Here is a 17,414-nt window from a genome sequence, read left to right as displayed (position 1 = left end):
ATATAATATGGGTGCTTCCTAACTTTTTTGAATCATTGTTGAACACTTTATAGACCTTTAACCTTTTTCTTTTCTTTTTTTTTTTTTTTTTGCAAGTTCTTTACATCCATACACCTAACCATTGAAACTTTCTAATTTTTCAGAAAATTATTAATTTATATATATTGAGTGAATTTTTTAAACTTTACAAGTAAGTTTAAATATATACTACATGTTTGCCCGAGCATAAATAAAAAAAATTAAAATTATATCTTACAAAAATAAAAAAAAGAATTATAAAAAGCGTAATAATATTTTATTTGTAACAATCGGATAATTTCACTACTCAAATCGTATGAAAATAATAAATAATAATAAATTCATAAATTTTGCTTTCTAAATATATAGTTAAGCAATGAGACACATATTTCTCTTATGGGGGAGACGCCTACAACAAAATGGGAGGATCAAATCCTTCACAATTAAGTTGTTCATAGTAGTATATATGTAAGAAAGTGTGTTGTAGAATATATATGATGTAGTATACTTTTATTATCCATAAGATGTTTTGCAGCTTTATGTGGACAAGCAGCTATAAAGAAACAATGACATAGTGCTTCGTGTATATGCTCTTTCTGCTAGACAATTGCCAGTAAATCAAGCAGTGCTTTATGTAAGCTTTTCTCCTGAAATAATCAAAAGGGAGAGACTGTATTGTTGTACAAATCCATTTGATTACTTTTAATTCACCCACATGTACATGCTAAAGGATGTAAAATGTGAATGACTCTAGCTTAATTTCAACCTCTACCTTGCTCATCACCCAAATTCTATAGAGTTTAGTATTATTTTCAAGATTATCATGGTGATTTTATTATTACCAAGTTATTATTTCCCGCGATTCAAAATTATCATGTTTGGTTAATAATTATTAATTATCGGAGTTAAAAATTATCATGTTTGGTATCATATAAAATGAAATATGATTTTTTTAAAAAAAATTATCAAAATAATCATAGTAAATTAAAATAATAATAATTTGAATATTATATAAAGAGAACAATTTGTAAAAAAAATTGATATTTTTGTTTCTTGGATATAAGGTATAATTAAATGGTTTAATCAAAAAGCATGAAAAAATATATTTATCAACAGGTAAATTAACTTCTAAAATATTAATTACATAAAATTTTTTGAATGAATCAGAAAATGAAACTAAATGTAACAAAATGACAATGAATTTGCTAAGAAAACAAAAATTGTATATAACATAAAACAGAAACAAAGAAAAGTATGTAAGCTACCTTTGAGTTTGGTACAAAGCATATTATTTTGAAAAAAAAATTAAATATTTACCGTATGAAACTAATTACAATTTTGTGACAAAAACAATTTTTTCATTCACACATTAAAAAGGTAACATTATTCATAATTAATTTTATAAATCACTTTACGTTTATAAAAAAAGTTTTCCATCGTTTCAAATGAGAATTAAATCACCTTCCAAAACAGCCTAATCACTCTTTATGATATCATATCACCACCATTTAAGGTTGTCAAATGCCTGCTAAATAGGGTTATCTAATCACCAAATAAAAATCATCCACCTTGGTATTTCTTTTCCAATTTTTGAGGAAAACAAAAATGGGTATACTAGCAATGGGGCAAATAGGGAGCTTAATTACGTAAATATAGTTTATTGTCATAGTGATTAGATTATGACTTAAAAAACAAAGGTAAGATATTCTCTTAATCCAACATTCTCTTTTTGTGTGGGATCACTCATTTGAAAAATGAAGCTTCCACAACCCTGTCTCACAGCTCTTTTTGTTTCCACATTTAATTCCCATTTGAATTGCAGGGTTTTTCTAATCTTTTTATTATTCCTTTCACAACTTATTCCAAAGTCCAATGTCAGATTAATGGTTCTCCTTTATGCTTCACACAACCCCAAAAGCAGCAAAAAACAAAAGAGATAGTTGATTTGGTGTTTATATTAAACCCACTCTTAAAAAAATCAACCAACCTTTAACTTAGGAAGTAAAATCAAATCACTGAGCAGACAAAAGCGGTCCCAACATAAAAATAAAAAAAAATTAAATAAAGAAACAAAATAAAACAAAAAGAAGACCTTTCATAATCAGCAAATATGAACTCACTCACTGCCATTCCATCTCAACACCCTCAAAAGAAAAAGTTATCAACTTTTTACAAGGGAAAGGAGAAATTAAAAGGTCAATGTCAAACTTACACAAAAAAGATGTTAACATTAGATATTTTCCCATTAAGGATTGGCTTTAGCTGTAGTACAAAGGAGAAAGAAGAAGCAAGAAGTATAGAGATGAGGGAGATGTTTTGTTTTGATTTAGGCTTCCCAACCCATAAAGATTTGGACCCACTTCTAATTAGTAATTACCACTCTTTTCTCTCTTTATTTATTTTGTTTTATTTTATTTATATTACAATAAAGAAACAATAAAATGAAAGAAAGAAGGGAAGGTGTGAGAGACGAGAAGTGGAGAAAGTGTGGGGTGTTGTAAAAGTGAGCAAACTTTTGCTTTTTCTTTTGCTTGAAATTGAATGCCTTGCTAAATGGAAATGAATTACCTCTGTTTCTCTCTCTTCACGTGTCGTATCTGAAAAGGCATTGGGCCTCTGCTCTTCTCTTCTCTTTCCCTTTCCCTGTCTCTGTCCCTAATTTCGTTCCCTTCTCCCATTCCCTATCCCCGCCTCCTACGTAACAGAAAATTCAGAATCCAATCGTACATTTATCATTCCTCTTCAATCAAATCTGGACCATATAACATGTAAAAGGGTATAATTAATTGCATCAAATTATTAGAGATTCAAATCACGGGTTTAGGGTAGTAGAGGGATACATATATATGCAACGAACCAGTAAAGTACATTTCAAACCTAGGATTTTCAAAGACAAAAAAAAAAAAAAAACCCTAATTAAAGTCAACAACAACCCAACCATTCCCACTAAACACAAGGGAAAAAACTCTCTATTATTATTAAATCAATATAAAACAAACCATTATTTATTATTTATTTAAGAAAAGGCAACCCTGTCTGCTTGTAGTAAAATGGCAGCCATTATTTGAACTCAAAATGTGGAATACAAACAGAGAATGATACAAACTTCATTAAACAGAGAGTTTACAAAGCAAAATTTTACAGTGACAGACAGACAGAAACAAGAAGAGAGAATATAGAGACTCCTAAGCCAAAAAAAAAAAAGAAAAAAGAAAATGGGAAACGTTTCTTTTTCCCATTAATTCCCTAGAAAATATGCTTCAAAAGGAGAACATCATCAAAAGGTTTTCATTTCAATCTTTCCGTTGATTTCGGTAGCCTCACTGTTTTGTTTGCCAGCCACATTAAAACCCTTCTTTCTCTATCCATTATCTTCCCGCAATTCGCGCTTCCCACAAAAATATATACATGTACGTATATAAATATAATTTTTGAAAAAACACACGGAAGTGAAAGAAGAAATTCTTCTATCTTTGGATGTTCATTGTATAGAAAGGGCTTCGTTTTTTGCTCTCTTTTTTAGCTTTCTTTCTAAGAAGAAAGGATAGAGACAGACAGAGATAGAGAAGCTGAAACTCTGTTTACAACTCACTCCGCCATTGTGTTTGTTAAATCTTGTTTTTTTTTTTTTGCGGGTCGGGTTGGCGCCAAAAAATAAATCCCAGAAAGAAAGTTGGGATCTTTTTGTTTTGTTAATCTCATGATCAACGGCCATTGATGGGTTGCGTGAGTTCGAAGCAGGCGGTGTCGGTGACGCCTGCTTTCGACCACTCCGGCGCCTTACGTGAAAATGCGGGTCCCGGTAGCGTTGGGACCAATTCGGGTCGGTCTCGGGTCGGGTTCTCGGAGCCTGAGAAGAAGAGGAGCAGCGGCGGCGGCAGTAGCAAGAAGAAGAAAAAGAATAGTACTAGTGGGGGCGTGAGTGATTTGGGTAGTGGGTGCGGTGGGTTGGGACTGAGTGGGAGCGAGTTGGGTGAGTCGGGTCGGGCGAGTTCGAGATCCGACTCGTTGAGTTTGAGGTTGGGGAATTTACACAAGTATATAGAAGGCGAACACGTGGCAGCCGGGTGGCCTGCCTGGCTCAGTGCCGTCGCCGGTGAAGCTATCCACGGTTGGGTCCCACTCAAAGCTGACTCTTTTGAGAAGCTTGAGAAGGTTTGGAACTTTTCATTTTCATTTTCCTTCATGTTTTCCCATAAATTTTCTTCTGTTTGGATGTTAAGAAAATTGATTACTTGTGTTCTTTTTGCTTGCTAATGTTTTTGTTTTTCTTTGGTCGTTTTCGTTGGGAGCATCGTGTTTGTTGGATACTATCAGTTCTGTATGTTTGTTTGTTTTTTTCTTTCACGTTTTCTTACTGTGTTTTTTTTTTTTTAACATTTCGTTTTGAATTTACTTTAAGTGTAAAATTTCATTCTTCACAAGCAATTCTTGCTCTTCTATAGGCCTTGGAAATCAAGAAGAGAGTAAGAGCCAAAAATTACAGTAATTTGTGTAGGCAATATCATGCCATGTTGGCAGAGGCAATTCTTGTTAATCATGTATGTTCCATGCATAAAATTTGACGCTTTTAATCCTTCAGATATAGAAGTCCTTCGAATTGTTTGGACAACTATGGACACGTCACTCGAAGTGGTTCTCTGAAGCTTTTAATCACTGGTTAAGCTTGTTTTGCTATAGAATTAACCGTATTAACTTGAACCTTGTTGTTCTGTTAAAAGCAACTTTTATGCTCAGAAGGCTCCCAGATAGGTGTTTTTCTTACCCTAAATCTATTAACTACTCGGTATGTGATTTTTTTTTTTACCCCAGCGTGTGACTTCTTCTATTTCTTTTTACTGTTATATCTTTGTATTTATGTTTTCTAATTTCTCAACGCGAACTAGAATTTTTTATAGGTGTCTTGGGATGTGATGCTCTTCCTGATATTGGATGTAAATATATAATAATCTTAAGCCATTTTCAACTGCTTTAACAGATTGGACAAGGTACATATAGCACTGTTTTCCGAGCTCGAGACCTTGAGACTGGAAAGATAGTTGCTCTGAAGAAGGTTCGGTTTGACAATTTTGAGCCTGAGAGTGTTCGATTCATGGCAAGAGAGATACTAATTCTTCGAAGGCTTGACCATCCAAACATCATAAAATTGGAGGGGATAATTACTTCCAGAATGTCATGTAGCATATACCTTGTATTTGAGTACATGGAACATGATATCACTGGACTTCTGTCTTGTCCCGACATCAAGTTCAGCGAGTCACAGGTTTGTTCACTTTGCCTCTGTGGATAAGGTTAGTCTAATTTTCTATGGTGGCATGTATACAGAGCCCATGTTGATGATGACATTGTTTTCTTCTCTCTAGTGTCGTATATGTGGGTTTATCATATGAGATGGAATCAAAAGTCCTTGGCATACAAATTGCTGTAAAAATATATTTCCTGGGATGCACAGTCATTCAAGTACCAAAATATAAAGTTGTTTCCTAAAACCCAAAAAGGAATGCGTTATAATGCTGAGAAAAACAAGTGAAATAATTCACATGCCTCAATAAACTTGAAATATGCATCTTCAATAATGAATATTGATTTTGTTTTGTAGATTAAATGCTACATGAAGCAGTTGTTATCTGGACTGGATCACTGCCATTCACGGGGTGTAATGCATCGGGACATTAAAGGATCAAATCTCCTTGTAAATAATGAAGGAATCCTAAAAATGGCTGATTTTGGTTTGGCAAACTTCTGTGCTTCTGGGCATAGGCAACCCTTAACAAGCCGTGTTGTTACCTTATGGTACCGTCCTCCAGAACTTTTGTTGGGTTCTACAGATTATACAGCGGCTGTGGACCTCTGGAGTGTTGGCTGTGTATTTGCTGAACTTCTCCTTGGGAAACCTATCCTGCAAGGGAGAACAGAGGTATGCACCTTGCTTAAGTACATATCTTTTACATCATTATTCATCTTAGTTGTAATATTGAGAAAGACTATTTAAGGATCTTTTGACAAGAAAACAAAGAGAACAATTTAAGTGGAAATGACTTGTGTTACTGAGATGGGCCAGTCTACAATAATTGATTCCTCATAATTAGGAAAAGGATCAATTACAAAAACAGAACAAGTTTCACAGTACTTGGGAAATTTTACTAGGAATGGAATATTGGTGCAAAAAAGACTCTCTGGAAATGCCAGTCCTATGTGTGTTTTTATTAAGTAATCATTTTGAGTATTGTTGCTACTGTATCAATCTTATAACTTTGATTAGAAAATTCTAATTGAGAGTGCTTTGTCCGAAAGGCACTAAATGTTTATTGCTTTGACATCTCCACAGTGTCTTATACCTTTAGAATGACCCCGTGGACATCCTATATGTATTTCATATTGTATATATGCAATCTGCTAGTTTAGTTGTTCAATTTCTATCTAGTTAGATATCTAATTTCTTGTTGATATACATTTCTGACACTAATAAAGGTATGTTCTCGTAAATCACCTTTGTTCTGTACAGGTGGAACAACTGCATAAAATTTTCAAGCTCTGTGGGTCCCCGCCTGACGATTACTGGAAAAAATCCAGACTTCCTCATGCAACTCTATTCAAACCACAACAACCTTATGATAGTTGTCTTCGGGAAACTTTTAAAGATTTACCAGCAACTGCTGTGAACCTGATAGAAACTTTGCTTTCAGTGGAGCCATACAAGCGTGGGACTGCTTCCGGTGCTCTTGCATCAGAGGTAATTATGCAAAAATGGCAACGTGATCATTACCCATTCAAAATTGTAATTTGTTGTTCACCCTTATTAAGCATCTAATCAAATACTAATTGACTATAGGTGTAGTACCCCAACTTGAAAAGAACCCACCACAAACACCGTATTTAACTAAAACCTTAGAATAACACCGGTAAATGCCCCTTACATTTAGGTCCAGTACTAGCGATTGAAGAAGCAAATGGCATACAGCATGGAAAAGAAATTTGGGGCAACAAACAACTAATTATTTAATAGACGGAGCAGCTATGAAGCAGGGATACATGATATCCCCCTTTTTGTGTATGTTGTTACTGTGTCCAACATGGACATGCCCCTAATATGGTTGGATATGTATCAGGCATAATGAGATACCATACAAGAAAAAATCCAGATGAGGGAAGAAATAATGAGGACATCAAATAGGCACTGGAAAAGGGCTTTTCTCTCATCATTTGGCTGGGCCTTGGGTGTTTTATGGCAGAAGTGGCTGATTGCCAGAATAAAATGGATGGGTGATTGACACTTTTGTTAACATGATAAGAACAGAGAAGAAATGGGGAAGGTTAAGAGAGAGAAAGTATCTTCCGTAAGAGTGAGTATGCTGATTAAGGGGGTGGCTATGGCAGAGAAGAGTTTACAGGTACAACGGTGCAGACTGCTATTGCAATGAAAATTCATTTGGAAGGGATGAAAGAAGGGAAAGAGTTTGGGGATTTATGCTTATCTTTTGTGATTGTGTCTGTATCCTTGATCTATAGTGGGGTGACAAACAACTTGAGCTTCAATGCCATGTTAAGCATCCATCATAAAATCAATAAGCAATAGCTGTAGAGGCTCAAATTGAATATAAGGCTGAGCTAACCAAATTTAAATAATGTAAAACACACTAATTAGAATCCTTAAGAAACTCGGGGCATGAAGTAAATTGCCTATAAGCTTCAGTTCACTGTCTTTTCCATATTTTTATGAAGTTATCACATTGTGTCTTTGGAGTTCTTATATTTCAGGTAGCATTTTCTTTAAAGAACATTACAAATGCAATATCCAGGGTTATGCACATCTTGTGCAAATCATATACTTCTAATTTGCTTTATTGTCCATCATTTGAAATTCTGATTCTTAATCCACAATTTTCAGTATTTCACAACAAAGCCATATGCATGCGATCCATCAAGCTTGCCAGTATATCCACCTAGCAAAGAGATTGATGCAAAACATCGTGAAGAGGCGAAGAGGTGAGAACTCTGTTCATATATGTGTGTGTGTGTGTGGAGATATTAATTTAGGTAGCTTTCTGGAACCTGGAATTGCATTGTCTTTGTTTTCTTTCATATCCAGTTTAAGTCCATCTGCATTGAAATAACAACTGTGGTTCATGAGTTCCAATCAATATTTTCCCAAACTTTCATTCTTTTTTTCCTTTTGAGCTAGATGTCTGGTCAAAATTAAGTTATTCTACTTGTTTTGAAAGGCATCATCTCATTAAATGTACAAGCTGGATCTAGTACTCAACTGAATTCATATTCTGGGATAAGTATCTAACAAAAAGTACTGTCATTTAGTTTCTAACCTAGCTTCCCTGCTTATTGAAGATCTCTGCAGACATAAAATGATTTGCTTCCATGGAACATGGACATGCTCAATTGATGTATATGTAACTAATTCTTCTTTTTCTGAGGTTTTAGAAAATATGCAGTGAACTATGGCAAATTCCACCATATACCCACATATACACCAGTTAACATGGTTTGATATCATCTTAAATGATTAAGTTTCAATAAATTTTCAGGAAAAAGATAAGCGGAAGAGTTCGCGGCTCTGAAACAAGAAAGCCAATAAGAAAACCCCATGGAATAAGTAAATTGGCACCAGTTGAGGTATGTCACTCTCTCTCTCTCTCTCTCTCTCTCTCTGCAAATATATATGTATTGTTACCAGAAAACTAATTTTTTATGCTACTTCTTTTACATACAGGATGCTGCTGCAGCTCAAACTCGAGGTTCTCAGAAAATTAATGGTAACCATGTCCATAACTCAAAGCAAAGAAATGCTACTATCAGTGACGGAGTGCCAAATCCATCTACTGATGGATTAGAAGAGGCTGCCCATGTAAAGCATGCATCCCAAGGTGATATTCCTTTTTCTGGTCCATTGCAAGTCTCTACATCAAGTGGCTTTGCATGGGCCAAAAGGCGAAAAGATGATGCATCCATAAGATCACACAGCAGATCTATCTCAAGAGGTCACATCTATAATTCTTTAGAACCTTCTGCTCAATTAAATGCAAGAAACAATTTTGATTCAAAACGACATGAAAATGGGGATGTAATATATGGAGGTCGCACCGATTCTAGAGGCCATGATTCATATGAAGCTGCCAAGCGTGCTATGCAGAAACAATGGAGCCAGTTTGAGCGCCCAGATTCATTTGATGCTTCTGATGGTGGATACCACTCGCAAGAGCTATCATTGGCACTTTATCAAAGAGAGGAAATGGCAGCCAAGAGAAATAATTTGGTATGTTTGTAAATATTAGAACCAGAAATTACGTTAAAATTTTGTGCTTGACATCTAATATTTAAACCTCTTTTGCGGATCACATGACATCTTTAATTCAATTTTCACAAACAGTTATGTAAATCATCTAGATCTAAAATGGTTTAAATTCAATATAAAACTAAAAGAAAATGGAAATTTTTAATAATATTTAACCTTGAAGGCTGAAAGTAATTACTGTCCTTGAAATTGGATTACCATAGCAGATGAGTTTCCATCCATTTAGATTTTATCATTTCTTTCTCTGCTGCTGAGTCCCGTGTCAATTTTAAGGAGAAACCATGGTCTTGTTATTCCTCTCTGGAAACTTGAATTGGCTGAATTTTATTTTCATTTTTGGTAACAAATATTTTGTTATGAAATTTAATTAGCATGTCTCTGAAAATTAAACATATAAAAAAATTGTTGAATAACTGTATTGAATTTCAAAAAATTGAAGGTTTGATACATTTAGCTTTGCACTGTAATGTAGCCACTACGTCACTGAAGTGAGGCAATTGGCATGCAAGAGTGAATTTGACTATTTTGTAAATGTTATTTTAAATAAATGGAAGCGTAAATTTCTTTTTTCAATAAATCTTTCCAATACGAAAAGGAAATAGGAAACTACCTTCTGTAACACATCTTTCATACCCAGCAGAGAGGAAGAGAGAGAGAGAGAAGAATGTGGCTTTTGTAAATGTAGTCCTCTTTATTTTTCATGTTAAAACTAAAAGAAAATAAAGTAAAAGAGCTCATTTTCTTTATGTATGCCCCTATACTCAAATCAGTAGGTATCATCACATCAACATCTTTAGAATTTCCATAATGATCAAATTATATGTTGTTGTTCTGACAGGATTACCAAGATGAAGGGGACAAGGTTGAATTTTCGGGCCCCTTGTTGTCTCAATCACATAGAGTTGATGAACTCTTAGAACGACATGAACGACAGATCCGCCAAGCAATTCGAAAGTCATGGTTCCAAAGAGGTATAACAATAACAACAGAAACAAACCATTCTACTAATCTCTTTTTATTTAATATATAAATGATTTCTGTTGCCAGCCATATCAGTTTGCAGTTTGTCATCACCCCTGCCTGTGAGCCCTGCTGCCTTTTGGTTTTGTTGGCATTATGAATTACTTGAGATTTATATGCAATTGCTTTAAGTCGCATAAATGAATATGAGTGTAAGGCAACTGTGGGGGGATGAAACCTGGTGAGATAATTATTTACATTTATGATGGCTGTTATTGGTGGTATAACTTTCACTTCTTCTCAACCACTTTGTGGTAAGTTAAATATTTAAAGCAACCATCAGATTGAATTTGATTGGTGATGCAAGCTGTGTGTACTTATGATGCTAGTTCCCCACATAATTATTTACCTTAAGTTCATGTTCTTGAAAAAGATTATGCAGACCAACATTACTTATTTATAATAATTTGCCTTGCAGGTAAAAAACATGGGAAGTAATCTTCAGATATTCTAATGTCTGAGGGCTCTGTTAAGAAGAAGCTTCTGGCCAAAGGCAGCCATTCAGGATCCTAGGCCCCAAGGCAAAAGTGATAAGTTGGCTGCCATGCCCATCAATCATGCCAATAACGACATCAAGTTGAAGCTTCTGCACAAAAGCAGTGAAGAACAAGACTGAGAAACTACAATATAATGGTACGGCTGCATGTTACAATTCATAGAGCTCTAAGGAAGGGGGAAAGGAAGAGGGCCCTGGGTGGCTGCTCAGTCTCTTTCTGCATAGAGCCATGATTGTTTTTTTCCCTTTCAATTGAAGTTTTCAGCTCACTTCCTTTTTGGTTCCTTACTTTCCCCTCATCAAGTCTGACCCCACTACGTATAGGTTATTAGCAATTGATTGTGAGAGTAGTCTTGTATACGATCACGGTTCATTAGGCTTATCAATATCTGGATTCCTTTTTCTCATATCTGAAGTTCGGTGTTGCTTTGGTAGTTCTTTAGTTTTTTCAAGCCTTGGAGGATAAAGCCTCAAACGGATTGTCGCCACCAGGAGCATGCACAACTATATTCACAAATACTTTGGGACCTCCTGTATTACAGTATGCTCACAGTGCTACAGAAAGGGGTTTTTGAGCCTTTGGCAATTTAGTACACTCAAAAATGTTAAGGGTAACAGCCAAATATGTCCTTTTTGCGATTTTCTCCCCATTCTTGGGTGGTATCCTTTTTTTATATATATATTTTGAAGAGGAGGGAGTCGTATTTTATTCTTTTTTAAAGAAAAAGCATGCATCAATTAATGAGTTCAAATATTTGAGAATCTTTTGAATAGTATCTTCTATTTTTTTCTTATTCCCCTCTTTTTAAGTGTTGACATTATCTTAAGAAACCATTCTATTTGCTTAGTTTTCTGGTCAAAACAAAGGCAAAATTAAGAAGTTGAGTACTGGCTAATGCTGTCTGCTATCAAAATTGGATTTGGATTGCACAATAAATGTTGTATCAGCTGTTTGGTTATGCGCATATTGTGTCAAGGGTGAGCTACACTTGGCTACCTGTAACAAGAAAAATTGAATACCAAATCAAATTGAACCATTTGAAATTGAACTGCTGGCTTAAGGAAAATGAATCATATGTAACCAGACTGTCTGAGAAGAAGCTTTTGTTTGAAACAAGAAGGTGATTGTCCAAAACCAAGCAGTGTAAAGGATTTATCAAACTGAAAATCACAGTATCGGGTATCCTAGTGTCTTACTCTATGGTGCATGGGCTGTGTAGTTCCATTGCAATATGAGGCCTAGAACTAAATCACTTAGAGAAGTCCTGCCCATCCATTCCTGGGTGCCAATGCCAACCTTCCAGCCCAGTAGTACTGCAACTACCATTCTAGCTGACAGCTGAGTACCCCTTATATCTGCAATTTTGTCCAACCCTCAATCCACTTTCCATTTGGACCACGTAAAAGTTTTGTTTAGGAACAAGGTTTTGGCAACTTGCTTATGGCATGATTAAACAACTGAAGCTTTTCAATTTTTTCTTCTTATGCAGATACCTATCAAAGTCCTTTGTTATTCCAATAGCCAAAGCCAATTATATAAATGTTTAGTATATATGTCTAAGAAATGTACATAGCACGATCCATGGCTCCCATCTCTTTCTTTCTACTGCATTATTATTCCTGTTTAGCTACTCATGCCAGGATGACAAGTTGACAACAATAGAATTTACTATGAATTAGTAAAGGTTAGAAGTTGATATTAATACTACTCAAATATCCCAACATTTTGGCTTAAAACAAAATCAAATTCATGTGATCTAAAAGTATCTGACCTCTTCCTCACCATTAGGATAAAGCACAGTATAAGTTAGATCAACCCTTACTAGCTTAGTTGCAAACTGCTTTACCAGATAATAAAATCATCCCACAACACAGTGAATATGATGTTTTTATCTTTAGCTCTAATTTAGACAGTTGTGTTGATGAATTTCTAGCTAGGCTCCAAAGACCCAAAGGACAAAAATGTGAGATGAAGTCCCATACTTGCTTTCAAAGGATAAGGACCCTAGGTCCAGAGCTTGTCTAAATATCCCAAGCGGCTGCCTGCTGATACATGCAAGTGCATTCCTCCTTCCAAGGAATTGATGTGAACCACAGCCTTGGCCTGTTGGCCAAGCTTGGAAGTCACATCCCAACAAGCTTTGTCCTCTCCTCTCAGATTAGCTGTAAATAATAATAATGGTCATTATTACAGAAAGTTTTGCATATGAGCGAGAAGCTGCACCATAATGTGCAGAAAGCCAAGTACCAAAGTCATTAGGAATGGGATAACACAAAATTCATTTTCAATCAATATCAGAAAGTAAGGGGCCATGGGATGGGAGATAGGGACAAGTGGGGAATGAGGGTGTTTTTGGTATTTTAATGTTTGGGAAAGGGCTCCATGATCAGTGCAGTGATGAGAGTGGGAAAGAGAGTAATGGGCCAATGTGTCTGTACAAAAAGGGGGAAAATGGAAGTGCTTGGTTTCTTATTATTATCTCTTTACTTTCATAGGGAGGTACGTGCCCCAAAGATTATGGTTTTTTCATTAAAAAATATTGTGAACTTTGATACATGATTTTTTACGTAAAGAGTAAAGTTTAAATTTTTTTTAATTGAAAAAATTTATATACCCCTAAATCTTACCATTATTGCATCGACCTTATTTTCAGAATATATAAGATAAGCTTATAAAATGTTTAATTTGTTGTTTTAAAAGTTTAAATCATAAGCTATAATATTTTTAAAAAAAATTAAATTATTTACAAAATTTTAAATAAAGTTTTATTTTTTTATTTTATTTAATCCAACTCTTTTAGTTTTATTTTGAAATAAGTTTTTATAATTAATAATTAACAAAATATCGTTAATTAAAAAATCATTCATCATTTTATATCACATGATATGAAGTCATATAATAGTAAATGATGATATAATATATGATTTTTTTATCTTTCACGTGCATGTCATATCAACATTATGTAGATATAAAATGATAAATCAATCATTAATCATAATTATTTATTTGATTTAAACAAAAAATATGAAAATTTAATTGAATATAATAAAAACTAAAAAATTTTAAATTTTTTAAAATATTATATCAATTAAAACCACAAAACTACATGAGGCAGAACTTCTTTCACATGATTGGTAAAAAAAAAGTTCAATTAATCTCTAATAATTTCAAAATCATAAAATTATTGTGAATACTTTCATATGGTTAAGGGACCTGACATCTTCTTACATAAATGGAGCTAACTCAATTAGAGACTAAAGTTAAAGTAATTAACCGAGGGTTGCGCTTAAACATTTAAACATGTTTCTTTAGAAAACTATGCAATCTCTTAAATATTAAATTTGAAAAAAAAATTGGTCAACATTTATCATTGCTACATACATATATATATATATATATAGATATATATGAATGATTACCGAATAAGTAAATAATGGTAATTGATTTTCCTTATTTACACTTAAAAAGAATAAAAGTGGGTCCTTCCCCCTCGTGGTTAACATAATTACTTTCACCAAAGAAATAAATGATGGCAGTCTCACAACTTACAGTTTCATAAACTGACAATTGGGGTTTTGTTTTGGGCTTTCGACATCCCAATTCAATCTTTGCACATGGCGTGCATGGAGTGGCTGCTATAATTTCCACTAGGCCCTACTTATCACCATCATCATCATCCCACCGTCCATCGTGTTGACTGACGATCGTGATGCAGCCGTGCACGTGGATCCTGATCGGTAATGGTCCAACCAAGCATGTGGGGGGCAGGGCACCTGATTTCTTCAACTGTAATGTGCTTTGATTCCAAGGAATTATTGTTGGGATTAGCACTAAACAGCTTGTTAATTATGTGGTCAAACTATCATTCTGCCTCTGATTGCAAACTTGCTTCATTTGCTATGCTTTAATGGTATCTTCTTCTACGATACACGTGAATATGAATTATTTACTATTTTCTTAATTTAATAACATCTTTTTTTTTTAATATTCAACTAAAAATAATAAAAGAATAATGTTTTAAAAACCATTTAAATTGATCAACATAATTTAAATAAATCTTCATTCCTCTATTATATTCAAACAAGTTTTATTATCTTTATTTTGAATCAAATAAATTTTTATAATTAATATTTAATTAATTATTATTAATTAAAATACTATTTATTATTTTATACTTGTAAGGTGTTAATATGATGTAGATGTAAAAATGTAATGTGATTATACTATTATACCATCAGTATATCACATTACTATTTATTATAACATGCCAATCTATCATATTAACATCATGTGACATAAAATGATAAGTGACATTTTGATTAATGACAAATAAACAATTATTAGTAATAAAGATCTATTTGGTTCAAAATAAAAATATAAATATTTAATTGATTTTAAAAAAATAAAAATTATTTAAAATTTTTTAAAATAATTTAAGAGTTTTTTTAATATTTTATACGAATAATTAATCTATAACATTTTTATCTTTTTCATAAAAATTTCATTAAACTTATTATCATACCATTATACATATTGCTAACTTTTTAACTGTAGTATTATAATAAATGTATAATATATTTTTTTGAGAAGAATCTATAATATATATAAAAGCATGGGAGGTTGGTGAAACTTTTGATTGACAAAAATGAGCATTTGCTTTGATTAAATTACTCATTACTATTTTAAATTAATTTTTATTTGTTAAAATTTTATATAATAGACATGTTATTCTTCTCAAATATGTCTTCTTCTTTTTTTCATTCATTTCAATAAATATTGCATATATGCATGTTCTAATTTTTTACTTACTAATAATCATGATTTATGGCTTTAAAGCTGGAAGGGGTATTTAAATTAAAAAAATATGCTAAATTAATCTCTTAAATTGGTTTGGATGTCATTAAATTAAAAATATATTGTTGTATTTGGATATACTCAAGATTACTTATACTTTTTTTATATTTTGATTTATTTGTAATAAAAATTTTACTTTACAATGAAGATTTTTTTTTATACAAGATTTCTTCTTTTCACAAAATAAGATTTTTATAAGATTAAAGAATGTGAAACTTAGTTATTAAATCACCTTTTTATGTTTTATATTCATAATTTAAAAATATATAAAATACATATTTAAAATATATATATTTAATCACACGTGTCATCGTATACTAGTTCTTTATAAATTCAAAAACAATAATTTATTATATAATATTTGTTTATAAGTATCACCTTATTACCACTATGAATAGATAAAGGTTGACACTTTTCCTCTGTAAATATCATACTATAAACACCAATATATTCGTACAAGTTAAGAATTTTTTAAGTCTCTCTGCACTAACACGTCATTCTGATTTCTTCGTGGACGGAAGTACAGCGATGCAAAAACGACAGCTCTAACAACCATACGTACAATAGGCTTTCAAGCCTTGTTAACGTAAGTATTAATTAGATGCACCCAACACTTTTGAAAGTTTCATTCTCCACCTTCCTAAGTCCACCTATCTACGTCCATCACCTTGACTAAATTTATTTACACCCAGTGGACGGTGATTATTCAATGCTGTATAACGCTGGGCCGACATTTTAGAGAAACTTCCAAGTGCTTCTCGGCTTAGACAAAAAAAATGTGAACCCCTTGGTGGAAGAGATGATTTACGGTATTTCCTTTTATGACACTTGGCGTAGTATCATTGGTTGTAAGCAGAGAAAGTAGGCTTACGTATAGGGTACACGGAGTTGATTTGTGGGCGCGCATTTGACCTATCTAGGCTAGGTCACGGTAGTAATGATGTGCCGCCAATAATGAGAGACAAAGCCACGCGTTTTTTATTAGAAAAAAAAGAAGGCCTGGACTCTGGACGAGTTGTTGGTGGGGCCAGGAAGACATGTCAATATATACCAGGGAAGGGCAGCTACGAAGCAAAGCAAGTAACCTTGAGAGACAAAGAAAGGACAGGTAGGCGGGGAACCGGATTTCTCTTTCTTCTGCTGTTGGGGAGTGCATGCGCTAAACGACGATCAACGATTTGGCGACATCACGCCCCGCCATGCGTTTGGCTTCACTGCACTCCCACCCCTCCCAAACTTAACCAAGCGCATTTGAAAAATCTAAAATCTTGTTTGGTTTTTTCATTTAATTGTGTTTGATCACAAATATTATGTTTAATAAGATATCAATTTTTAATCCATAGTTTTGAAAGCAAAAGAAATCTCTAATCGAAATCATCAACTTTAATTTCAATAATTATTGTCGATAGTAAGTATTAAAATAAATTTAACAATTGATATAATATTTTAAAAAATTCCTCAATGATTTGAAAAAAATTTAAATGAGTTTTTAATCTTTTTTTATAATATTCAATTAAGTTTTTTTATATATTTTAGTTTAGTCTCTATACTTTAATTTTAGATTAAATAAATTTTAATAATTAATTATTATTAATTAAAATATTTTTTAAAAAGTTAACTGTTATAAATTAAAATATCACTTATTATTTTATATTTACTTAACATTAATATACTATTGATATAAAAAATAAAAATGTCACATGACCACTTCAAATATA

At 33.1% G+C, this 17,414-nt stretch overlaps 1 protein-coding gene across 1 annotated transcript; it reads left to right on the top strand.

The window, feature by feature from the left end:
- The first annotated feature begins 3,097 nt into the window (after positions 1–3,097).
- Positions 3,098–11,248, top strand: IBS1 (Protein kinase superfamily protein). Its single transcript, XM_021430045.2, has 9 exons — positions 3,098–4,173; positions 4,997–5,281; positions 5,618–5,935; positions 6,524–6,751; positions 7,907–8,004; positions 8,559–8,646; positions 8,744–9,286; positions 10,164–10,296; positions 10,764–11,248. The coding sequence occupies exons 1-9, from the start codon at positions 3,736–3,738 to the stop codon at positions 10,781–10,783; spliced, it is 2,151 nt and encodes a 716-aa protein (XP_021285720.1). The 5' UTR covers positions 3,098–3,735; the 3' UTR covers positions 10,784–11,248.
- The last annotated feature ends 6,166 nt before the right edge of the window (positions 11,249–17,414 follow it).

The sequence above is a fragment of the Theobroma umbraticum genome, unplaced genomic scaffold (genome assembly GCF_002168275.2).
Source record: "Theobroma umbraticum cultivar Fairchild unplaced genomic scaffold, ASM216827v3 scaffold_50.0, whole genome shotgun sequence".
Classification (NCBI taxonomy): Eukaryota; Viridiplantae; Streptophyta; class Magnoliopsida; order Malvales; family Malvaceae; genus Theobroma; species Theobroma umbraticum.
This window is presented reverse-complemented; position numbering and strand designations above follow the sequence as displayed.